The 25085-nt window shown below is 43.6% G+C and overlaps 2 protein-coding genes across 2 annotated transcripts; one reads left to right on the forward strand and one right to left on the reverse strand.

The window, feature by feature from the left end:
* On the forward strand, positions 1-12762 carry LOC115910539 (interleukin-2 receptor subunit alpha-like). Its single transcript, XM_030960775.1, has 6 exons — positions 1-76; positions 9014-9199; positions 9420-9542; positions 9837-10064; positions 11797-11847; positions 12707-12762. The coding sequence occupies exons 1-6, from the start codon at positions 1-3 to the stop codon at positions 12760-12762; spliced, it is 720 nt and encodes a 239-aa protein (XP_030816635.1).
* A 10211-nt stretch (positions 12763-22973) lies between these two features.
* Positions 22974-24701, reverse strand: LOC115909753 (endonuclease domain-containing 1 protein-like). Its single transcript, XM_030959298.1, has 2 exons — positions 24417-24701; positions 22974-23507 (listed from the first exon to the last, which is right to left on the reverse strand). The coding sequence occupies exons 1-2, from the start codon at positions 24699-24701 to the stop codon at positions 22974-22976; spliced, it is 819 nt and encodes a 272-aa protein (XP_030815158.1).
* Positions 24702-25085: the final 384 nt, after the last annotated feature.

Here is a 25085-nt window from a genome sequence, read left to right on the forward strand (position 1 = left end):
ATGGGGACAAGTCCCATGGAGCGCAAGTGGCTTTTGATGTGGCTCTTGTTTGGATTCATCAAGGGGAACAGGACAGGTAAAAGACTCTTTTTGCCTTTTGGGGAGGGAAAAAATGATTTGCGTTTTTTGGTGGCTGTTAGAGCCACCAAAACTTAGGCAGAACATCCTGACTCCTTTCAGCAAAGGAAAGATGTTAAGGAGCTTAAGGAATTTATTATTCTAAGGAAATGAGAGAAATGGGTTCTGTGCCCACAAACTGTCAACTGCAGAAAATCCAGAGCTTTAGAGGATATTTTTTGTCTGACTAATGTATGTATCCTCCAACCCATCACTAGAACAGTGGGCAGATCAAAGCAGCCTGAGGCAGCCCTTTGAATTTCCTTTTTCCATTTTGCTTGTAACTTTAGGAAACAAAAATAGACACTGAAATGCCAGCACCTCTGTAGGTAAAATTGATGGCAATGCTGTTAGTTAAAAGATACCATCCAAATTTGCTATGGATACTATAGAAATGAAATATTTTTTCAGCCATGCCTTTCAATCAGCAGCACCTATAAACTGTGAATGGAGACAGCTAATCCAATTCAGCATAATTTTACACATTTATAAATGGTGACACTGCTTAGATTTGGCTTATTTATCATGACAAGTGGGTGCATTGAGAAATGGTCTGGTGATGCATTAGTGTATTTAAATTTAAACTGCTTTGTTCAAAGGCAGGGGAAAAAAAATCCCTTCCATTCTCAGTGCTCCATAAATGTGATATTTCTTTCTGTGTCTGATGATGATGTCCAGGCCGAGAGGTACGAAGAGACACAGCCTAAGGCAGGCTCTCAGAAATGCTGGTACTGTAACTGCTGATGGATCATCCTTGGCAGGGCTGGGAGTTTTCCTCAGGGCTGGCCATCTCAAGGGAAGAGTGTGTTGCTAGTGACTGAACTGATTAATGCAGGAAGGACCTTCAGGAATGTTGAAGCCCCAGGTGATTTTATTCTCACTATTTTGCCAGTAAGTGCTGCAGCTTCTCCTTTCCCTGCCAGATGAGGAGCCAGAGCCCAGGGAAAGTGTTTGGTGCTGTGTGCAGGAGCAGCACCACGAGCTGCTCGGCCAGAGATGTGTCAGTGGGATCAGTTCTGGGATGAGTCAGGTTCCCCAGATCACACTTTCTGAATTACTCTGCCTGGAACATGTTGTGAAATTTCTTTCTGGCAGTTCTCGTTTATCAGAAACCGTTCTGGTTTTTTGGAAAAAAAATCGAGGGGTTTCAGAGCAGTTACGTTTTATGCTATTTCGTGTAATTTTATTCACCACTGAATGAATTAATGCACAGGATTGCATTCCCCACTGTATTTCTAAGCCCTTCTTTCCTCAGCTTCCTATACTTATTTTCAATGTCTCTCCCAATGTTTAAACATAATATTTATATATATATATGTGTAATTTCTCCCTGCAAATGCTGAGGTAGAAACACCACCTTTCACCAATTTAGGGGTTTTTAATCATGGAGACACTTAAGGAATTGTGGCTGTAAGACCTGTTGATTTAATTCCTTAGGGGAATCAACAAAGATAGCTGGGAATAGACATAAGCAAAGGGAAAGGAGTTGGGTCAAACTGGTCAAAAATCAACCAGGCCTCAGCACATACAGTACTTTTTTATTATTTTGCCTTAGTATTTTCAGCTTGTCCCAGCACTGCAAGTTCAGTTTTGTCAATACATTCAACCCTAGATGGTGTTTGTCAAAATGCACTATCAGGAATAAATATAATTAGAGGGAAAAGGAAATAAAAACCATTTGTTTTACAGAACAGTTTCACTGATAGTTGTCAAAGGGTTTTGAGAGGGAAAAGTTCTGGGGGACTGGGGAAGTTAAGGCATGGGATGATCATTCTTTTAATAAAAATTAAACTATACCTCAGTGCTAAAAAGAAGAGAAATGCTGGTTTTCCTGTGAAGAGCATCACATTTATCTCCTTTATCCTGCACAGCAGCAGTGCCTAGAAGCTGCAGGCATGGGTGAAGCCTGAAGTGAGGGTCAAACACAAGGTAAAAGCTGGTCTGTGCTCCTGCAACCTTTCCATCTTGCTGTTCATCATACAGGGATACACTGAACAGATTTGCAACTTAAACCTGGAAAGGATTAAAACTCACAAAAGAAAGAAATTCATTCATGTGAATTTCATTCACACAAGATGGGTACCAGATCTCAGTCATGTAAATGAGAGGAATTTCTTTCCCATTATACTTGCATATTAGTGCTGGGTCCCATGGATTTGAAAAGCAATGCAGAATACATTAAAGTTGTCAAACACAGACAAGTGATTATTGTAAGGTCAACTAGAGAGCAAATACCTTTATAAACCTTTCAGCTACAGTGGCCTTCAGCAACAAAGGGCTCAATATGCAGCTACAAGTAAAAAAATGTAAAAAAAATGTTTTAAAAGTGTGATCCTACTGAGGAAAAGCACATATTACAGACAGATGGAGATCCTGCAGTACCTGCTTCTTCAGCTGGAGGAATTGTTTTCCCACCTCATCAGAGGTGAGATGTAATGTTCTTTTTCCTGTTATTGCAGAAAAAAAATCCATTCTTTATCTACTTCTGGAAGACTTTGCTCACTGTTGCCTTCAGATTGTTGTTATTTTGGTCTCCCTACTTCTTCAATGTTCAGCTTTGTCTGCCCTCTTCTCCCTGCTGTATTAATGCTATCTTCAAAGCCCAGCTTCTGGATATTTTCTACCCACGGATTCCATTCCCTGACCTTGGTCCTGAATTTTGGAACAACGTGGCTCACTGAGTCTTTGCTCCATCTCCTCTAATGCTTCCCCCAAAACTCACATTTCCAAAGCTCTTCCATGACTTCCCTCACTTGACTCCCTGTTCCTCAGCCCTGCCAGGGAGCAGCACTCAGTCACCTGCTGCTTTTTCTTGATGTTCTTATTTTGCAAAGTGTAAGCCTTCACATAAAGAATATATAACCCTCTCTATGTGGAAAAATACTTCATGCATGACATCAGAAAAATCATTGCCATGCGCAGAAAATTTCCATCTTACTCTTGAGATCTCCAGGGCAAAGTTCCATGACCATGCTAAGTCCCTAAGTCAGGTGAGATGAGTCCTTAGGGCATATTTGAAATCAAAATTTCCCCACTAGACCTTTTTATCTTCACTTTTCCAAGACTGGGACACACACTTGTCAGACCATTCAATTATTTTCAGAGAGGATATTCTCTACTGCCCTTTCAGCCCTACAAAAAGCAAGGCTGAGAAAATTCCAGACGAAGGAAAGAATCTGTATCTCTGCTGTTGTTTAAAAAGACAATTTGTGTTTCTTCTCAGATGAAAATATCAAAGACATGTGGGTTACTGAGATTGTCTATTTAAGTAAAAGTGTCACACACCAAACAAGGCTTTCATGTATGATATTCTCAAAACTTGGCTCTGTGTTCTGCTACAAAACCATGAGCCGTGGTTGCATTCAGAGTCTGAGCTCTGTGGCTTTACCACAGAACCAAGGATGTTATAAACACCCAGAAACAAAAACAAATGTTCCCCATTCTTTACTTAATGCACTTTCTATGCAGCACACTGTGCCCAGGCTAGTTTTTCTTCTTCTTCCTTCTATGCTAATGTTCCCTCTTTCAATTACAGATTTTGAGTTCAAGTCCCCAGCCCAGCCTCTCTGCAAGGGCAGGTGGGAGATCTATCAATACATCAGGTAAACCACTCTGATTATCAATGTGAGCATGGAGGAATGTTCTTCCACCACTGCAGCTGATAAAAAGAAAGAAGCACCTTAAAGCTTTGCTTTGGAGAAGGTAAATCAGGTGTCTCTAGAGTGGTTTGCCCAGCTCCACTTCTCACAGAAGGAACCAAGATTGTCACATTCCTGAGAATAAATTATGCTTAGCATGACAAAGCTGAGTCCACTGTGCAACCTGCTCTAGCCTTGCTGTATATGGATTTTTTTTTGCATTAGATTCCACTGCCTGGGTCAATGCAAACAGCTGGTCAGCAGGATTAAGCCAAGAGGTAAGAGAAGTGCATTTCTCCCAAACCCAGTTTTCTGTGGTCCTAGAGCTCCTGACAGTTCATATTCCACTTTATTTTACACTGTTTTTTGAACAGAGAAACTTTGCTGGTACAGAAAACTCAGCAGGGACTGAACTGCCAGATTCTTAGAACAGGAGATTCTTATTCTCCACTGCTGGGAATATTCAAACCCACCTCCATCCCCCTAAGGCTGCTCTCTCCTCCATTGCTGTTTGTATAAAAACTTGTGTCTGGTCATTTTATCTGCATTGTATTTCTGCCACTTACTGCAGACTCACTATTACTGAAATCATTTTTTAAGATAATCTCTCTATAATCTAATGAACAGTTAATTATAATCTCACAGGCAAGTTACAATAAAATTGGGGTCTGTACCCCAACCCCACATCTGGGATCTATTCCCATCTTACAAATTCACATAAGCAATAAATGACATTAATGGGGGAAAGAATCCTGCAGAGCTGAGGCTTGCTTGTTAAAGGATCCTTTGGAGATAAGTTTTGAAGTAAGAAAAAGTTCATTACCATTTCAGTCCTGTTGATGGTATCAATTCCTTCACTTTGCCTGTATCAGTTTCATCTTCATAAGACTGCACCATTTAGAGAGCCCAGTTTCTCACAGCACATAAATCCCCAGGGCTGATTTAGCTTTTCAGGCACAGCTGGGGAAAAAAATCTTCATTTTCACCTGGTTTGATTTGTTGTTGTCTCTGGGGAGAGGTGTTCTTCATCTCTGAACTGGGCAGGTGTGTGCAGTGCCTGGTTTCTTCCACTGCTTTTGCCCAAAACTTCAGAGCCATCCAGTTTCCTACCAATCCCATCCTACTGCCTCTGTAGTAAGGGGAAAATTGTCCTATTTTTGCACCTTGCTGCTTTAACTTGAGATCAGAATAGTGTCAGTGCTGGTGACACAGAGCCACGTGACAGAGGAAGTTCTGAGTTTAGGTTAGTGTGGCGTGACTCACTGTCTGTGTTTTACCTAGCACTAAAAATACCTGTTACGAATTTACCACACTCACTTCTTGTGGACTAAATGTATTGTTTTAGAGCCTCATCTATCACTGCTCTGCTAGCTCAGACATGGAAGAGAAACAGGAGGGAGGGTTTCATGAAGCCTGATACTGCCAGCACACCCACCAAGAGCAGTTTTGTGGTTGGGTGAGTAACAGAGGTGAATGGGAAATGTGAGGGAAGAAATCTGAAAGGGCTGATGCTGATTTAGATGCTGGGTTTCTTTCCCTCCAGTATTTCCTGTCTGATATCTGACAGTACTTGTGGAAATCCCAGAAGCCCTGAGACATCTCAAATGGCATCAGACACCCCAGCTCACACCTATCTGTTGGCTCAGATGACAAGGCTTGCAGGTCTCAAAAAACTTTTCAAACTTGATTTAGGGAGCGCTTCAGCAGAACCAATAACTACTTTTTTAATTGTTATGTTTCATGTCTATTGTCTCAATACACAATTCCAAGGGTTTGTCTCCATCCACTCCATCATAATAATTGAAACCACCTCCAGAACTTCCACAAATGCTGTAGGCACCAAAAATCCATGAATATGGGGAGAAACAGAAATTCCCATCTGCCTTAGGAGAGCTAAATGTTCTCCTAATTCTGCAAGTGACAGAAAGGCTAAATTCCAGTGAACACAATTACACCAACCTCTCTGTTTGGCCCATTTACTACCTCCAAGTGTCGCAGACATCTTTTTGTGAAATCCTTTCTTAGGATTTTTCCTGCTGAAGCTGAGAAGTTTCAGCAACAAGATGTAAACAATGGTTATCTGCTGCTGTGCAATGCAACAGGTCTGTCTGTGATTGGCCCATCTTGGATGTTTATAATTAATGGCCAATCAAGGGCCAAGCAATCTCGGACAGAGTCCGAGAGAGCTGCTTTTGTTATAATTCTTTTCTATTATTAGCTTAGCCTTCTGAAGAAACCTTTCCTTTTAATTTCTTTTTAGTTAGTTATAATGTAATATATATATCATAAAATAATAAATCAAGCCTTCTGAACATAAAGTCAACATTCTCGTCTCTTCCCTCATCCAAGAACCCTTGTGACCACTGTCACATCCAAGTGCAGAGAAATGGAGTCCCAGGACACTTTTGGGGTGTGGGAAGTGAGAATAATTGGTAGAGGCTGATGAATTTTGTGAATGAAGGAATGAGAGAACAGTGGACATCAGGACAGCAAGAGAAGGAAATAGTGGCACCTTGTCATGGGGACAATAAATTGGAATAAGTGCAGAGGGAAAATGAGGAGGCAAACAAAACATCAAAACATCTCAAGGTAATGTGAGGGCAGTATTTCAAACCAATAATAGCAGGAGGGCAACACTGGAACAGCTGTGGAGGGATGCAGAATCCAGGGAAAGCTGAGCTGTGCAAAACACCACAGGCTGTGAGGCAGGTCATGCCCAGATGTGCTGGCCTTTTAAAAGATTGACATTTTCATATCATGCCAACTCAAGTTGATTGGCTAATTACCAGCAAGGTGAAAAACAACAAAAAAACCCCTAAAAAACAAAGCTAATCTCCCCTAAAAATGTAAAAAGTCAGAAAGCTGGTGAAGAAAAAAAAATCTACCCTGCCATTCCCTACTCCCTGGATTCTTCCAATCCCTTGGCTATTTTACCACTCACACAGCAAGGATGTTGATTTTTTTAGGGGCAAACCATGTAGTTTCCTTGGGCACAAAGATGGAATGAAGTTTTGGGCACAGTTCACTCCAGAGGTCAGTATGGTCCTGACCTCAGCAGCTCTGCATCCTCTCTGCAGTCTTCCCAAACTATTCCAGGAGGTGCCATGACATGAAACCAACGAAAGACATGGAGATGCTGGAACAGGTCCAGAGAAGGGCAGTGGAGCTGGGGAAGGGTCTGGAGCACAGGTCTGATGAGGAGAGGCTAAAGGATCTGGGGGAGCTCAGCCTGGAGAAAAGGAGGCTGGGAGAGGATCTTTTCACTCCCTAAAACTGCCTGGTAGGAGGATGCATGGATTACATGCCAAGTACCTACTTTTTCTAGAAAGAGGAGTAAAAACCACATAAAGAGAAGCACTTCTGAAGATATATAAGATATTTTGAGACAATTAAGAGCAATCATGGCAATATCTGCATTCATTCACAGCTCCTCCCAGTGTGAAGACTGGTGCAACAATAAACCCAAAAGTTGACAAGTTTGATCAAACACGTTGGTGAGAAGTATGGGAGGAAAAGCCAGTGTTTTAAAAGGTTATGATGGTTGCAAAGGAGACGGCTCTTGAAAATGGGAGCAAAATATTTTATGTGACAATGAAGGAGTTAAAAGTCAAAGGGAGGCAGGCACAAGGTCACACCAAGACCTGGGAAATTCCCCTTCCAAAATTCTTTCTGGATCGGAGAAAGGAGTATGGTTGTAAAGGTCAAAGAAGATACTGCAGTTATTTAGATGAGAGAAGACAAAAACTTGAGCAATGTGGATGAAATGAAAAGACTGGATCCCAGAAAGGCTGTGTGTGATCCAGCTGCAATGTGGATGTTCACCTTCTCTCAAGTGCACCATTTCTGCACATTTCTCTGTCTGATGTGTGCAAGTTCAGAAGAACCCAACATCTGATCATCAATTAAAAGAATGTTTGCCCTTTATGATGAGTTGGTTAAATGTTGTGGGTTTTCTTAAGAAGAGACTAATGAGTTGTAGGTTGGAGTGCCTTATGCTGAGATTCAGATCTGCAATCTGCTTCAAAGAGGTTTTTGAAGTCTTGAGGGAAACAAGCTTTTAGCTTTCAGGGAAAGTTAGAGTACATGATCTCAACTTGCTGCTGATCTGATAACTCTTTAATTTTAATCACCCTGACAGTCTGTGGTAAAACATGTGGTTAACTATTTCGGGTGCAGTCACTTCTCTCAAAGCCACAGTCCGATGTCGTTTACAAGGCGAATCCTTTGATAACACAAAGGTACAAGGGGATTAAAACAACCCTTATGCAGATTAGCTGTTAAACTGCTCACATACCTTTCATTGTTGCCTTCTTCAAACTTTGTGACTTACTAAACAGCAAGACAAAGTAAAGTAAAAAGGGCAGAAAATATCAAAGTGAGGAAACGAAAAAAAGGGCATTGCAGGGCTGGGGCTGGGAGTCACAGGTTAAGTTGCTGTTGGTCTTTCAAGGAGAAAGCACTTTGGGAGTCAAGGGCAGACTCCAAATGATGAACAGCTATCAGGGACTCGAGGGCCTTTGGCAGTCATTCCTGCTGGTTGCTAAGGCTGCATTAATTATGGCTGCAGAAAATGTGAGAATATGATGACTAAGAAATTTCAGTCCTGATAGCTGTTGCTGTTGTGCATAAGCATAAAGGACCACGGATCATGCACCCAAAGATCCAGAGTGCCAGGTCTGGTGCAACCAGACTATTTGATTCTTTAATTTCTCAGCCTTTGGACCTTAAATAATCATTAAGTAGTGCCTTTATCAACCTCTGGGTCCCCAGCTCAGCTTAAGCAGGCTTTTCAAGTGCACTGAAATGATCTAACTTAATTCATTCCAACTGATTGAGAAGTATATTTAGATATGATTTGCTGATGACACAACATTTCACGTCCTTGTTTTGGGACAAGTTATATTTAGGTTTGCAAACTTATTTCACAGTAATCTGCTCTTTGGTGTCCTCAGACAGAACTGAAAGTCTATGCCCATTCCCAATGTTTGCTTATAGACAATTGCAACTTTTAATTGCTTACTTTTGCCTATTGTGCCTCACTCCGTAGACTGAGGTCTGCACACTCTGGTGGTGGTAGCTGCTTTCCAAAACAATTTTTAACAGCTTCATTAAGAAAATGTTGGTAATAATCGTTCTTCATTAAGAAAATGTTTCATGTTGTCCATCTGCTGGACATGTCTGGTATTGAGAACAGGGCAGTCCTTGAGCCATAAAGTAAAATGCCAGGCTGTCCTGATTCTCAGGCTTTCTATTTGCAGGTGTATGCCCACTTCTTCCACCGACTGAATTTGCTGATGTTACTGCTGACATGTATCCACCAGAGACCAAACTGTACTATACGTGTGACCCTGGCTATGACAGAGAAGCTAGTGCATACCCAGGAATTCAGTGTAAGATTGAACAGCAGGGTGCTGTTTGGATATACAAACCATTTAAATGCTTGGGTGAGTGAGTGTTGGGGTTTTTTTCTATACATAGAGGTGTTTCTCCTCCATGTGTAACTTGGTATAAAACAAATCTGGGCATTAACAAAAGATCTTTTGTGCTTATTTTTCTAAGTTAGAACTTGAAACAGTTTTATCCTACCTCTAGAAGTTTGGGTGCTCTGGCACTTTGTTCTGATATTTGTCCTGCTGTAACTCAACAAATGTAACTTCACCACAGGTAAGAAAAACTTGTCATCAGTGGCTCCCATGATGGAGTTAGAACTTACACAAAAGCCAGAGTTAGAACCAATGAGCTCTGCACCCCAGAAGCAAGAAGACCTTTCAGAGTCCAAACAAAAAGGTAAATAAGAGATCATTCTATACTTCTCCTGGTGATTTCTATGGAAGTAGTGTAAAAATGGTGAATGGTATTTAATTATTTTGCAGACACAGGGAAAGAAACGATTTCTGTAATATCTTGGCTGAATAAGGTGATACAGTATAAGCAAATGAGTCTTTTACATCCTAACCAAAAATTAGAAAGGCTTGCTATATCCTGCCTGTCTATATTTTCTAAGAACACAAGATTTTCAAGAACAGAAGCGGCATGCAAAATCTGTCTGCTTTAACCATGTGCTGCCTTGTGCTCCCACAGATTTCTGTGGTCCTCCCAAGACTATTCCACATGCCTCCATAAGGCTGCCCCAACAGCATTACGTGGGACAAGTCTTACATTTCAAATGCCAGACAGGTTATGATAAGAGACCCCCCACCTTTGGCAGCAGGACGTGCAAGGAAGTGAATGGCAAAACCTTCTGGACCCCCCTTGATATGAGATGCACCAATGACAGCACCCAGTGGCCACCACAGACCATTGAGCCAGGTAAGATGGTTGTCATTACACCACAGCAATGTCCTGACCTGCTCATGTGGAGTTCAGACCCCCAGCTGTCGTGGGGAGAGTGGGAGCTTCAAAAAATTTACTAAAGAAGCTCTGCCACTGAGGGGAAGAAAGAACTCCCTTGTGTATTTAAACACCTTCACAGAAAGGGGTTGAAATGAAGGCAAATCCTTCCTTAGCCTCAGATTTTGTCAGCAGTTTAAATTTAAGGAATCACTCTGTCCTGCAAGTTCTGTTGATGGCAAATCAGATGTATTTATATAAAAAGGAATTGTTTATTAAGACAAATGAACAGGAGGTAACAGACAAAAGACTTTCATCAGAATTACTTACTACACAGTATAAAATTAAAATAACTACTAGCAAATTATAGCATTATATAAAACTGTATCAAGATACCTATATTAAAGTAAACAAAAGAAATAGTATTGATTAGGAGTCAAATATAACTTACCACTGATCTGATGATAATGTACACAGACATTAGAGTGAAGATTCCTTCACTCAGTCCCTTGGGAAGTAACCATGAAATAGGTGTCCCTACTCGTGGGAGAAGCTCCACACATTTCCAGGAAAATGTACAGATTTCTGCTTTGTGAAAGTTTGCTGTGGCTTTTGTATCTGTAAAATGAATGGCTGTCAGTGAGAAATTCAGCCTATTTTGTCATTCCAGCCCTTGTGACCATACCAGACCACTGCACACACTGTTTAGCATCAGCCCAGCACTTTCTCCCCTATTTCATAGATCTATTTCTCTGTGGTGCCTGGTTCAGAAGTCACAATTTGGTGTCTGGTCTTTTTCATCATGACACCATTGAAAATTTCACTTGGTGCTATCCAGATAAAAGAATTTCTTGCTGTGATAGATACAGCCCTTCAACAAAGCAGTCCTAGAAAATAATACAGCCTATTGGAATTATATCTATTTAAAAATTACAAATATTTTAGAATTTTTAAATTTGGATTGTGAAAAACACGGGACTGGATTAAAAAAGAAGCCCCCTTGGCCTTTAATTTAATGAAACAGTAATTCCAGTTTCCTGCAAAATGCTCCCAAGCCTCAGCAAGGTCGGGTCCTTGCAAATAGAGCACCAAATGTTTATTCCCCTAAAGTGTTGCCTTTGTATTTGTTATGATCTGATGTCTGTAATGAGGCTGGAACCTTCTCAGTTCTTCTTCAGCATTCAGCACAAAAAATTTATCAAGAAACCACTATTACAGGCTGTCTTGTTAAAAATCTTGCCCCATATAGGAGCAAGTTCAGAGCTTCCTTTTCTGGATAAGAGAGAAATTCAATTAATTTCTTGCACCAGGGAAGGTTTAGCTTACATTTCTGGACAAAACCAGGTCCTGGTTGAAACTACGTTTTCAATTATTATCTTGACACCTTGAAAGTCATTCTTCTAGTCTTATATGAAGTAAAGATCTTAGATGGATCCCATTCTAGTTCACTTCATGCCCACCATTAACAGGTATCAGGTTGGTCAGCAGATATGTTGGTATCCAGGCTGGAAAGATCTGTTGATGGCCAAGAAACAAACATGGCAATTTTAAAGTGTTCTGTGCAGAGGGAGAGCTGTCAGACTCCACCCTTGGAACTGCTTTGGTGCTGGAATGAGCTGGCTCTTTGCCTGACTGTCCTCATCACTGCTCTGATGATCTTCATCAGAAGAGCAAATTGATACAAAAATCAAGAATTTCTCTCTCTCCATAGGTGTGAATCTTCTGTCCTCTTTCCCTTCCTCATCAGGGACACTGCCAGTGACAGGTATGCCATTTTATTAAAGACTTCACTACCCAGAGCACTTAGTTGCTCTTTCAGTTTGGTGTTCTATTCCAAAGAGATCCATTCCTGTTAGAAGAGCTACTAAATATGCTGCAAGACAAATCTATACCCATGTATTGTGGGAGAAGTTAGTAAAGACAGTATAAACAGATTGTCTAAGCTTTTATAAAGAAGTTTTCAAATATTTGTAAGGAATGTAAAAGAGAATAGATAAACCAAAAGCCAGTTTTTTTTAATGGAGCCATTTTCAGATTCTTCTCTGAGACTTTCTGTGAATTCAGTGAATCACTTCAACTGGAAAAAAAGCAGAAAAAAATGTAAATATTTAAATGCTGAGGTTTTTTCACATTTTCAAAGGAATAAAAAAGATGGGCAAATAAAACATTTCTTCACAGCTACACCAGTGCATTTAGATCAGTCTGAAGAGATTTTCTTCTCCCCTTTCCCCATCTTCCACTCAGCCATTAGCTGATGAAATAGAGATTATGTCTGACTGTGCACGTGCTCAAGACTTTGCACAAGGGCTCTTGATTTCAGCTGGAGTCTGTCAAAAACTGTAGTGCACATTATGGTGAGAAGGAATAATGGAGTGAGATGAAGGAACGGAAGGAGGAGTTTTGCAAACTACTCCAGAGACCACAACATCAGTTGTCCCTGGTTATATGACTCTGGTCAATGTCTAGTTGATTGGGTCCTGGGAGCAATGGGGAAACATGGAAAAATTCCTGCCTCTGGGCAGAGGGGCAAGATGAGACCCTATCCCTAATCTTGCCTGTTTGTCCCAGATGGAGTAAATGTAATAACAAAGATAACTCCAAGTGCTAACCATATTGATTTTCTGGTTTTACAGCTATCTGGTTTGTTCTGCTTATCATTCCCACTGCCTTTGTGTAACTCACCAAGCAGCCAATAAGGTAAGTGGGACAAAATGAGGAAAATGTGAAATCTAACCAAAAAATCCCTAGAGGTGGAAGAGTTGTCAACTGGATCAGCCTTTCCCTATAGCACTGCTGAGATTTCTGGACATCCTCTTTGATGTTAAATATGAGCCAGGATTTTGGGATTGTCTGATTCAGCTGTTAAATACTGGCACAAGAAGAGGAGGAATCAGAGCTTTTGAAATAAAAAAATCTTAGAACAAGTTGCCCAGAGAGGTTGTGGACTTCTCATCCCTGGAAGTGCCCAAGGCCAGGTTGGACAGAATTTGGAGCAACCTGGGATAGTGGAAGGTGTCCCTGCCCGTGGCAGGAGGATGGAATGAGATGGGCTTGAAGATCCCTTCCAACCCAAATCATTCTGTGATTCTGTAATTCTAAAAAGCAGTCTTTGTCCCAGCCATTGTGGAACTGAGAATGGCAGTTCAAATAATGGGTGGGAGATTTATTCTGTGGGAAAATTAAGGTTAACTATGCAAATACGTTGTTTCAGATAGATTATGCAATCAGTTTTTTCTGTCTGGCCAAACTGTGGGAAGTCTGGGGGAGCATCTGCCACCACAACCACATAATTCTGTTTCTTTCATCCCCCTTATTTCAGAGTTGTGTCACGACAACTTTGTACTTCAGATTTATTTCACTCTGGCCTCCTCCCTGTTTCTGTCACTACACTGAGATGCACCAAGGCTGTTCCTGTTCACAGGCTCCCCTGCCTAGTTAAGCCAAGATGTTCCTATTTAACATTTGGGAATCCTCCCCTTCTCTCTCTTTGCTAATCCTCATCCCTGTTCCTCTTCATGTTCCTTACTAATCACTGCTGCTTCTTGAAAAGTGGGAAAGGAGGACCTTGTGAAAGCACACTAGAAGTGGATTTTTGTCCGTTCATGGCTGGATAAAGCCATAAAAAGTGTAAACAATGCTTTGAAGCAAGCTTTAGTGAAGATAGTCAACCATAGTACAGATTGCCTGGGCCATTGTAGGATTTCTGAAAATGTGCTATGGGACAAAGTGTCAAGAATGATCTACATTGTACTGGCTCTGTGGTGGAACAGAGGTGAAATAGCCAATGACAGATGAAAGAGTAACTGAGACCCTAAATGGTGTCTTCTCCCAAAAATAGTCTGTTGTTTTTCATAGTAAATATAGAAGAAGCCATAGAAAACCTGTGTTTTCCCATCTGTAGTAAAGTGTTTTTCCTGTTGTAGGGAAGACGTCTCAGGGAATAGTGGCATTCAGATGCAAACTTGTGAAAATAATGACTTGCCACAGAAGAAACCAGATTGTACCAGTGACCCCAAGACCAGCAGTGGCAAACGAGGAGGAAGCCTGGACACTCAAATCCAACGTGTGAAGGCAGCAGAAGATGTTACAGCTCAACTCTTATGGGGACAGCATGACTTTCCACCTACAGTGTGGGATTCACATTCTCTGAACCTGAGAGAAGAAGTGAGAGAAGCAGAGGAAAGAATGATCAAAACAATTCTTATCTCATTTGCTGCTCCTGTGTTGTGCCAAAGTAGAATGCAATGTGGAGATTGTTCACCCAGTGATGGTGTTTTGTTTCCTTGGCCTGTCAGGGCCGGGTGTGTGTGCAGACTGTGGGTCAGCAGACAGCCATGAGATGCTGGGCAGTTGAGTTGAGTTGAGTGCTTTGTGCAGATTGAGTTTAGATGTAGTGTAATAATATAGAATAATATAGTATAATAAAGTAATTAATTAGCCTTCTGGTAAGATGGAGTCCTCCTCGTCATTTCTCCCGGAGGTCGGGCAAAAATATCACTGATACTACAGAGGAGGACTGCACCCCATCACTGACTGCTGGGGAAAGAGCCCTGCCTGAAACTGCTTCCCAAACCCACTTCTCCTCCCCCTCCTACCACGCAGCAGATGTGTTTCTAATATAACTGCAGCCCCTCCCAAGCCACCAGGAGCACATATGGACCATTCTCCCAAGCACACTAAGTGGTGCCACTGTCATTTCAGCCCACACACCATCCTCCCCACAAACAGAGCGGCTTTGCTGGACGCCTGGTGTCCCCCTGCCTCTTCCCCACCCAGGTGGGTCAAGCACAGGCACACCTTTCTCCTCAAATTGTTCCCCTTGGAAATTAAACCCCTTCACCCCCTGCACTGCAGCTGAAAATCTGACTGGATTCTGTTATGGTTTGCTATATACATGCACTCCTCATCACTCCCCTCTTCCCAATTATTTTGGATTTGTGCCTTCCATGACAGTTCCTCCATCATTCCTCCAGCTCAGACAAGGATGATGCAGATCATGGCAGCCAAATTATTTGACAGCTCCTTTCGTAGCTGCAGAGACTGAGAGAGCCCAGCACAAAGGCATCTGAGGACAGGCTCAAGCACACATAATACTTGACGTGTTCTTGTATTATTGGGAATTTGCAATGTCTGGATATTCTTCTGCCTCTTTTTAGCCACACTTGGCTGGGTAAGATGGGTTTCACCTGGATGAATGCATGTATCTGTGTCTCAGGCAGGCACTGGGGAAGGAACAAGTCCCTTTGGAGAGCAGTTCTTCTCACCCTATGGCCTATATATAAAAAATAATAATTATATATTATATATAATAATACACACATTATTATTCTGTAATAAATGTATGTGAATATGTATTTATTTATACACACAGAGAGACATATAGTTATTTATGTATATACAGGTCAAATGACTCAGGGTCTTGACCTGTTTCTCTGCATTGATTTTAACAATGCCCAGATTGATCAGATTAACTACAGATGCTTACATGGCATATGACAAAAGCCAAATGGGATGGATCCCTTCCTTATAATTCAGAAGACATGAGGAGGTTTTGGTCTTGTTTTCTGTTTCTAGATAGAGTGTATGTGTCATTGCTTTACTGGTTAGTATTCCTGTTGAGTTATTCTCACTCTATAGCCTTGATGTTTGTATTTCCCATGGCTTTTTTTATTCCTGTTGGGATGGGATTTATTTGTACTACTTATCTTATTGCGTGAACCCTCAGTAAGCTCATAGATAATGTCAAGTATGCTGGGAATGTTGATCTGCTGGAAGGTAGAAAGGGTCTGCTGAAGGATCTGGATAGGCTGGATCGATGCTGGGAGGCCAACAGAATGAGGTCCAACAAGACCAAGTGCTGTGTCCCACATTTCAGCCACAATAACCCCAGGCAGTGTCACAGGCTGAGGCAAAGTGGCTGGAAAGTGTCCCAGTGGGAAAGGACCAGGGGTGGCTGGTGACAGCAGCTGAACATGAGTCAGCTGTGCCCAGGTGATCAAGAACGTTGATGGCATGATGACTTGTAACAGCAATAGTGTGGCCAGCAGGGATTGCCGTCCTGTGCTTGGCACTGGGGAAGCCCCACCTTGAGTCCTGTGTCCAGTTCAGGGAAGACATTGAGGTGCTGGAGTGAGTCCAGAGAAGGACAATGAAGCTAATGGAGGGCCTGGTGGGCAAGTCCTATGAGGAGTGGCTGAGGGAGCTGAGTTTATTTATCCCAGAGAAAAAAAACAGGCTCAGGAGAGACTTTATTGCTCTCTTCAACTCTGGTGAGTGTCTGTCTTTTCTCCCAGGGAACCAACGACAGTCCCAGGACACAGCCTCAAGCTGCACCAGGGGAGGTTCAGGGGAGGACCTCAAGAAGAATTTCTTCCCTGAAAGGGTGGTTAAGCATTGGAATGGGCTGCCCAGGGAGGATGTGGAATCACCATCCACGAAAGTGTTCAAGAAATGACTGAACATGGCACATGGTGCCACAAGGTGGTCAAAGATTGGACTCAATCATATTGGAGGTCTTTTCCAACCTAATTGATTCTGTTATTCTGTGACACGGCCCTCCACTCTGAATGAGAATAAGGGTTTGAAAAGTACATTCAGCAAGAGTAAATAGGAAGCCATTTCCTCTTTCTCCTCTTTTCTCCTTTTCTTCTGAGAAGGTCCTCAGGCTTGGATGGCAGTAAAGGAGACCAACCCTGAAGAGGTCCATGTTGGAAGTGAGGGGAATAGCCATTCACACAGACAGTGGGTATTCAAAGAGAAACTCTCCACTTGACAATGCTGTCTTCTAGATGATATAGAAACATAAAAACACCATTTGGTTTTAAAAGAGAGCTTTTAATTTATGTCAGATAGGAAAATACCTGTAAATTTAATGTGTGCTCTGAAAACAGAGGTATGTTCTAAGACTAGTTCTCAGATTTCTATTTTATGAGTTTACCTGGCATATAATGCTTTCATATAGAAAATTCTGGTACCACCATTGCCACTGAGAAACTTTGATGTGCATTATATAGGAGTGCTCCTCTTGTGCCACATGAGCAGGAAAAGTGTGTGTTACACGCACTGGAGTTACATAACTGGAGTGATATGTGTTACTGCACTTCATGGGGTAAAGATGGGCAGGTTTGGATTCTCTGTCTGCAGCTATATTCCAGGGTACACACTGAGACAACTGGGAGTGTTCAACCTGGAGAAGAAATTACTCCAGGGAGGCCTTGGTGCCGCTTTCAGTGATACTAAAGATCCTCCAGGAGGGCTGGAGAGGGAATTTGGACATAGGCATGAAGTGACAGGACAAGGGCGAATGGCCAGTTTGGACAGGGCTTGGAGCAGCCTGGGATAGTGTCCCTGCTCATGGCAGGGAGTTGGAACTGGATGATGTTTCATGTCACTTCTGGGTTTTTTTCTGGGATAAACAATTCCATAAATCAATGAAGCCCCAGGAAGTGTTTTTCCCCTTTTCCCATAGTAGTACAGCTGCTTAAAACAAGTTTTTTGCAGCTGTTAGAAGAAAAGGATGTGATGTGTTAACCTGGAATATCTGCATGTGTATTTACAAGAGCTGGCTTATACATTCCCAGACTATGTGGTCAATGGCTCATGTTCTGCCTTCCTCACCTGTGCTCACTGATAATCACAATCTGTCTGTTACTCTTAAACTGCTGTTTTCTGAAGACTTCTCATGCTTGAAACTGGAAGACACTTAGCAGCCAAAACTTCTCCTCATTTTTTAATTTTCCTTTTTTCCTCTCAAAAATCAAGATAAAAATACTTGCTTTTAAATCTTTTTACATATCTAAGATCCAGAGTTCACCTAGACACAAAGTGGTTGTGGGTAGCCATAGTAATTAAATTCCACCTGCATATAAACCTCAAGGGAAGGGCAGAGATAAATCACTGTATTTACTCCCTGAAGGATGGAGGCAGTGCAACCTGTTTACTTCCAGCTCAGAATCACTGGCTCAGCCTTCTTGAGCTTGCAGGTTTTTCTATCATATTTCTATCACACAATTTCATTTGCTTGAGGCTTTGAATATTTTGTGAGGGTAGTGGGGAAAAATGTAACTTCATGTGAAAAGAAAAACAAAAGGATGCCAACTTGCACTCCCAAGGTACAGTACTGCCATTGAATGGTGTTGGAATTTTCTGGACTTCTTCAGCAGCTGATGCAAAACCCCTCAAACCCACTGGCACAGCAGAACCATCAGTCCAGCACTTGAGACAGATCAGGGTGATCTTGAGTGTATTTTCTCTCTTAGTTCTCTTTGATATGTGAATCTGCCTTCTTGGAAGATTCTTTGAATTATGAAGCATTTTGAGGCTCTGAGTTTACAATGAATCACAAATTAGCAGTTCCTTAAAAATAGTATCAAGTAAAATCAGACTTCTTTTGCTGAAGCAGTTATTATTTTCAGAGTAAACATGAATGTGACGTGGATTCTCAGAGGCAGCTCGTGTTGTGGCCTTTGAGTATTTCTTAGAATGGATCTGATGTTTACATAGATATAAATAATCATCTGGATAATCTTGCTGAGCCACTCTTGAATGGAGTGCCATCCACCAAGGGAAGGATATATCTGAAAGTGCAAAAAAACTTTATATATTTGGGGTTTGTTGTTGGCTGTTGGAGGTCCAATATTTGCAGAGTCACTGTGTGAAATCTGAACTTGTAAATCCCATTGAAGGAGAACCCAGACAATAACCAAGAGCAACAGTAAAAAAAACCCAACAAAAAAAAAAAATTATGGAAACTCTCCTATTGTGTAATTAGTTTGAACAGGTTTGGTGGTTCTTGTGTACATGGAGTGTAACTTCACACAATCTCATCCACGTACACAAGAGATAAGTTCCACAGAAATCAAAGGAGTTTTAATCTTATACAACTTTTATAATAGGTGTGGCCTTTGTATCCAGAGGCTAAGATGGTTAAGCAAACATCTAATATTTACTTAATGTCTTAATCTGACTTTGGTTGTGAAAATAAACACATGAGAATAAATATTTGGGTTTTGATAAATTTAACTGTCCTCTCTTTTAAAAGCTCCCAGCAAGATAAAGCACTTAGATTACTGAAAGTAGTCTTGTCTTTCCTTTTTCTAGATTAGCATTTCATTTAAGACAGGAAACTCCCAGGGGAACCTCCTGTGAGACTCAGGAATGACCCTCATGCCTTTGGTTATGAGTTGCCAGGAAAAAGCATCTCCCTGCATGGTGAGATGAAGAGCTGGGCATTTTCCCTGGAGAAGCAGCAGGAGATTGGCCTCGTAGTGCCACAAACAGAACATGTTTCATGCAGAACCACACACACTACATTTGCTGCCTACATGACAGAGATCTGGTAGCTCCCATGTGTCCAACCCAGGAGATGGGGATGGCATCTGCTTTGCCCAGGGGATGGCAAAGCACCAGGAAGCAGCTCCCCGGCTGCCTTCCCAATGAGCAGCCAAAGATACTCCTGGGTGGACCAAAGGAGTTTTGCCCAGTAGAGGACAGGTTATGCAAATGTCTTAATTTTCTTGTTTCCTTCTCTTCCAGAACAGCACATGACAAATGGTTCATTTAATGCAATCTGAACCCTTGGTGTTACTGGAGAAGGGCTAAGCCAGCTGCATGATCCAACACTTTGCAGTAAAGTGGTTTGAGGTAGCAGTGTCTCCGCACAGCTCCCAGCAAAATTAATTTTTTTTATGCTGGCTAAAATCCCTGTGACACACTGGAGCCCAGAGCTCTCCCCAAAGATGGACAGACACAGAGCAAACTGCAAAATTACCCTGCCATGTCAGTGCAGCTGCACCTTCCCATGGAACACAGGTGCTTCCCACCCCACCGTGGGCATGGAGCAGCTCTGGGCTCAGCAAAGGGCTCCATTCCCACTGCCCATTCACAGCAGGCTCAGCAGAAAGCAGAGGCAATGCCAGATGAAAGGTGCCTGGCAGCATGCTTGTGGAGCTGGGGCAGCCCTCTGCTCAGCTCCAAGCTGGCTTCCTGGGAGAAGCACAGAATTATTTCTGTTGGAAAAGGCCTCTGGGATCGTGGAGTCCAACCTTTGACCTATCACCACCTGCTCAAGTGGACCATGGCATTGAATACCACATCCAGTCTCCAGGAATTGGGATTCCACCACATCCTCAGGCAGTCCATTCCAATGTTGAATCGCCCTTTATGTGAAGAAATTCCTCCTGATGCACCACCAGAATCTCCCCTGGTGCAGGTTGAGGCCTTGCCCTCTCATTGTCTCGCTGGTTGTCCAGCAGAAAAGGCTGATCCCCACCTGGCTACACCCCCTTTTCAGGGATCTGGAGAGAGAAATGATCTCTCAGAGACCCCATGTCTGGGCTAAAGAACCCCAGCTGCCTCAGCTGCTCCTCACGGGCCTTTCCCTGCAGGGCCCTCAGCAGCTCCATGGCCTTGCTCTGCACTGCCTGCAGAGGTGGCCTCGGCCCATGGATCCAGCCTGTCTGCAGAGCCTTCCTGCCCTCCAGCAGCTGAGTCTCCCACCAAACTTGGGATCATCCATGATCTTCACTGGATCCCCTCATCCAGATCATCAGGAAAGATCTTCAATGGTACTGGGCCCCACACTGGTCCCTGGGGACAGCGCTTGTGGCCGGACACCAGCTGGATGTGGCACTGTTCACCAAGGCTCTCTGGGCCTGCACATGCAGACAGCTCCTGAGCCAGCCAGGAGAGGACCTCTCCAAGGCCTGGGCTGACAACTTTTCCAGGAGAATGCTGTGGGAGACTGTGCCAAAGGCTTTGGTGAAGTCCAGGGGAATGCTTCCACAGCCTCCCCCCTCATCCTCTGGGCCGGTCATCTGGTCATCAAAAGGAGATGAGGTTCACTATTGTGTTTTTATTTTCTTTTCTTTGTTGTCAGGATTGGAACGAAATGTGCAGGAGAGAGTGTTTCTCATGTTTGGTCTTCAGTGTTTATTATTAATTCTTATCTGTGTTACAGCCTTAAAAAGTGTGAGTTCTATGGCATTCAACTAACAAGGTACAAAATGGCCCACTATCTTTCTCAACAAGGTCTTTTAAGGCTGAAGTGTGCAATAAGGAATGACACCTAAAGTATTTTTACTTTTAATGCAATAACTAATCACTCAATGTCCACAATGCAGACTTTTCTAACCAATTACTTAATGCTACACAAACCCATGAAGAAGAAGGTGAAGAACAACAACCAGCCAGTGCCCAAAAACCTCCCTTTTGCTTTATATATATTGCTATATTCAAAAATGTTAAACCCTAAGTTTTTCACCCTTTGCTAATACATACTTCTATTCAAACTATGCACCTATAATTTCAGGGTTATCAATCAATTTTGGAAGCCTTCTCCACAGCCTCAGGTCAAATTCAGTGTTCCCTGGAGGGTCTATGCCTTTCAACACGGAAAGTTTAAAATTCTCAGCATCCAGGCTTCCAAGAGTTTGCTAGGCAGGACCTGCCTTTCCTAAAGCCCCGCTGGCTGACACTTGTGTGGGTGTTATGGCATCCTCTGATTGCATTTTCACACCCAATGTCCTGCAAGGATGCTCTGGGCACTGTGGCTTTACTGGTGGGTGTAGAAATTTCACTGAGAAGCAAATTGTGGTTTATAGAAGACATGACCCTGCAATCCAGCACTGCAGCAAATCACTTTTATTGTAAGCTCTTGCAAACTCCATGATGGGGCACACATTGATCTTTGACAACCATTGAATACATTTCCCCAAATCAGTTTCCCATCAATCTGCAGAGAAGCTTCAGAAGCAGAGCAGAGAATGAAGGTGTGCAAGGAGTGCAGCACAGGAATTCAGCTTTGGCTGCTCCAAGCTCTCCATGGATCTGATGCCAAAGCCTGCCTGTCTGATACAACAGCTGCTGCTCTCAAGGTGCACTTTCAAAAGCAAGCAAACAAAAGCATGTGCCAGGATCACAGAATCACTGAATTGTTGTGTTTTGGAGGGACTTCTCAGGGTCTTCTAGTCCAGACTCCAGGCTGCAGCAGGATCAGCTAGAGCAGGTTGTCCACAATCATATATTGTTGGGCTTTGGGTATCTCCAGAAATGGACACCCCCAAAAAAGGAGGCGGAAAAAACCAGGGCCCCCGGGGCCCCACCCCGGAAAAAAAAAGAAAAAAAAAAAGCCCCCCCCCCCCCGGGGGGGGCGGGAAAAAAAAAAAGGCTTTTTTTTTTTCCCCCCCCCCCCTCCTGACATGGGCAGCAAAGCAAAGCAGCTGGAGGCTCTGCCCACATCTTTGTGCCTTTGAGCAGAGCAGGAGGTGCCCTGAGGGACAGAGCTGGAAACACAGCAGAGAAGGAAGCAGCACAGCCTCTGCACAGGACATTTGTCCCCCTCTACTCTGCTGTGCTCAGACCCCACCTGCAGTGCTGCCTCCAGCTCTGGGCCCACAGCATAAGAAGGATACAAAGCTGTTGGAGTGCAGTCCAGTGGAAGCCATGAAGGTGCTCTGAGGGCTGGAGCATGTCTGCTCTGGAGAGAGGGTGAGAGAGCTGGGGATGTTCAGCCTGGAGAAGACTGCTGAGAGTCCCGTACCTCAAGGATCTCCAAGAGGCCTGGAGAGGGTCTTTGGGCAAGGGTATGGAGTGACAGGACAAGAGGGAATGGTTTCACACTGATGGAGGGCAGGGTTAGATGGGATGTTATAAAGAAGTGAATTACCCTGAGCAGGCTGTGGTATGAGTAAAAATTACCCAGAGCTGTTTTGACTGCCCCATCCCTGGAGGGCTTCAAGGCCAGGCTGGGGACGGCTTGGGACAAACTGGTGCAGGTAGGTGAGAATGAGATGATCTTTAAGGCTTTAAGGTCCCATCAAAACCAACCCATTCTGAGATTCTGTGACATGTGGTAAAGCCAGCTAACCTTTTCCATTGAGGATGTGAGCCTTATTGCCGGGGACAGGCATTGTCAAACAGAGTAACCGGTCCACCGTAGAGCTCAGTCAGCCTCTCCTCCAGCTTCCCCAGGCTGAGGTTCTCCACCTGGTTCTTGTCGTTCTCAGCAATGGCCCCCCAAGCACTTGTGGGCTTTGTGCCCACCAGGCAGCAGGCAGCTGACCAGATGTGGCTGGGTCTGTTCACCCTCCCTTCAGCGATGTCAGTGCTCCCAGGCACAGCACCCGTGATCACATAGGTGATTGTGCAGTCCTTGGTCTGTTGGGGCATTGTTTTAGACTCATAGATGTTCCACTGGCCCTTGTGGAGAATGCTGTCCTGGGGCACTACGTTGGTCAGGCTGAAGGTAGCCATCTTGCTCTCTTGACTCTCCATATGGCCACTGGGATTCAAACAGCCAAGGTCCAAATCCTTCAGTCCTTTGTAGTCATCAAGGACAGCCTGGCTCTCTTCAATTTGTTCTAAGGTGAAATGATGTTGAGCAATGAGGTCCGACTCTCTTCCCATGTCTTCAAGATCTACCTTCTCATCTATGAGCTGGACAGGAAAAAAGAAAGAGGTGTTAGAATGGGGAATGGGAGTAATGGAGAAGATTTCCCTGGAGCAGAAGTCTCTGATGGCCAGGATCCCATTTTTTTCATCTCAGTGCAGGAAAATGTATGAATCTGAGAGAAATCATACACATGACGAACCGACATGAACACAAGAGCTTTAAAAAGCAAGCAGCTCAGAATCTGGCTGCTCTCAGTTTGACTTGTGACCTTGGTGATCCGGTCTGCAGTGTGTCCTGAGAGCATGGATGCATGAGAGGAGGAGCATTTCCCACTCCTAGGATTGAAAGGTGACTTTGGTGATTCACCTCCCCTGCCAAATCTGCTTCCCTTTCCTCCTGTCTCCACAGTCCAGATCTGCCCAGGGTTCTCCCTGGATCCCCTCACGCCACGCTGCGATTCTGTGATTCTGTGATTTTATGTGGGGTTGCTACAGGTGTAGCCCAGTCCCGGAACACCAGATGTTGTCTCCTGTAACCTCATACACAGGGAGAAGTGTCAGGAAATCAGTCCTGGGGCTGAGGTTTCTATGGGAAGACTAAGGTTCATTCAAGGATGAACAGTTCTGCTCAGTAAGCAAGAAGACCTCAATTGAAGTGGAATCTGTTACAGCAGTGCTGGGAATGTGTCTCAGAGCTGATCTGGGCCAGGGAGAATTTTCTGCAGCATCACTGCAAAGAACTTACAAAAGATCAGCCTCTGAGAGGAGCCTGTAATCTGAAAGGAGTCCTGGGGAAACTAAATACTCCAAAAATGCCTTTGGAGAAAGTTAATAAAATCAAAGATATTTGGGGTGGTCTGGGTCCAAGGTCCAGGAGAAGTGGTAATTCAAATGCTCATCTCTCAGTGTCTGGAGGGTGATGTGTGTAAGAGGGACACTCACCTGGGGCTCAACCATCCACCACTCTGGAGGTTTCTCGGTAGATCTAGGCCTGTATTTGTAAGCAGAGTACACTGGAATTCTCCTGTCTCTGTCGTACAGGGTGGCATAGTGATACGAGTTCCTGAAGTGCTGACAGATCCAGGCTGGGTTCTTTGGATTCAGGGCATTATTTGGGGGAACCCGTGCATAGAAGAACTGATTACAACTCCCAAAGGGTGTCTCCACCTTGCTGTGTCCCAGCCAGAGGCAGCTGGCCAACACCTGCAGCAGCAGCAGCCCCAGCATGGTGGCAGGATTTCACTGGAGGGCTCTTGCTCCCCTGGAAGGCAAATGCAGAGGGACACTCAGTTTGGGGAGAGAAGGTCATGGCCTGCAGCCTTTTAGTGAAGGGGAACAGAGCTGGCAGAGGAGGGGATTATGAGAGACCAGGAAAGGAGTCATTTCTGTCCTGAAACATATGGAAAAATCACAACGGCAATAAGAGTAGAACCTAAAACGGGGTTTAGGAGCCCACAGGAGGCAGCAGTGGGAGCACTCAGCCTGTAGGAGGAAGGAGCCAAACCCACCAGGACTGCAATCAGATCTCACAGCAAAGTGACCTTGCAACTGAGGCACAGCCCTGGGACAAGGTCACCTTTTCCCACCTCCCTCCTGCTCTCAGCACCTTCG

This window comes from Camarhynchus parvulus, chromosome 1A (genome assembly GCF_901933205.1).
Source record: "Camarhynchus parvulus chromosome 1A, STF_HiC, whole genome shotgun sequence".
NCBI classification, from domain to species: domain Eukaryota; kingdom Metazoa; phylum Chordata; class Aves; order Passeriformes; family Thraupidae; genus Camarhynchus; species Camarhynchus parvulus.

Coding starts and splice junctions, on each gene's coding strand:
- LOC115909753 (XM_030959298.1), bottom strand. CDS start 24,701: ATGCTGGGGCTGCTGCTGCTGCAGGTGTTGGCCAGCTGCCTCTGGCTG. Junction 23,508..24,416: donor GGTGGATGGTTGAGCCCCAG/GTGAGTGTCCCT, acceptor CTCATAGATGAG/AAGGTAGATCTTGAAGACAT.
- LOC115910539 (XM_030960775.1), top strand. CDS start 1: ATGGGGACAAGTCCCATGGAGCGCAAGTGGCTTTTGATGTGGCTCTTG. Junction 9,543..9,836: donor TTCAGAGTCCAAACAAAAAG/GTAAATAAGAGA, acceptor GTGCTCCCACAG/ATTTCTGTGGTCCTCCCAAG. Junction 11,848..12,706: donor ATCAGGGACACTGCCAGTGA/CAGGTATGCCAT, acceptor CATATTGATTTT/CTGGTTTTACAGCTATCTGG.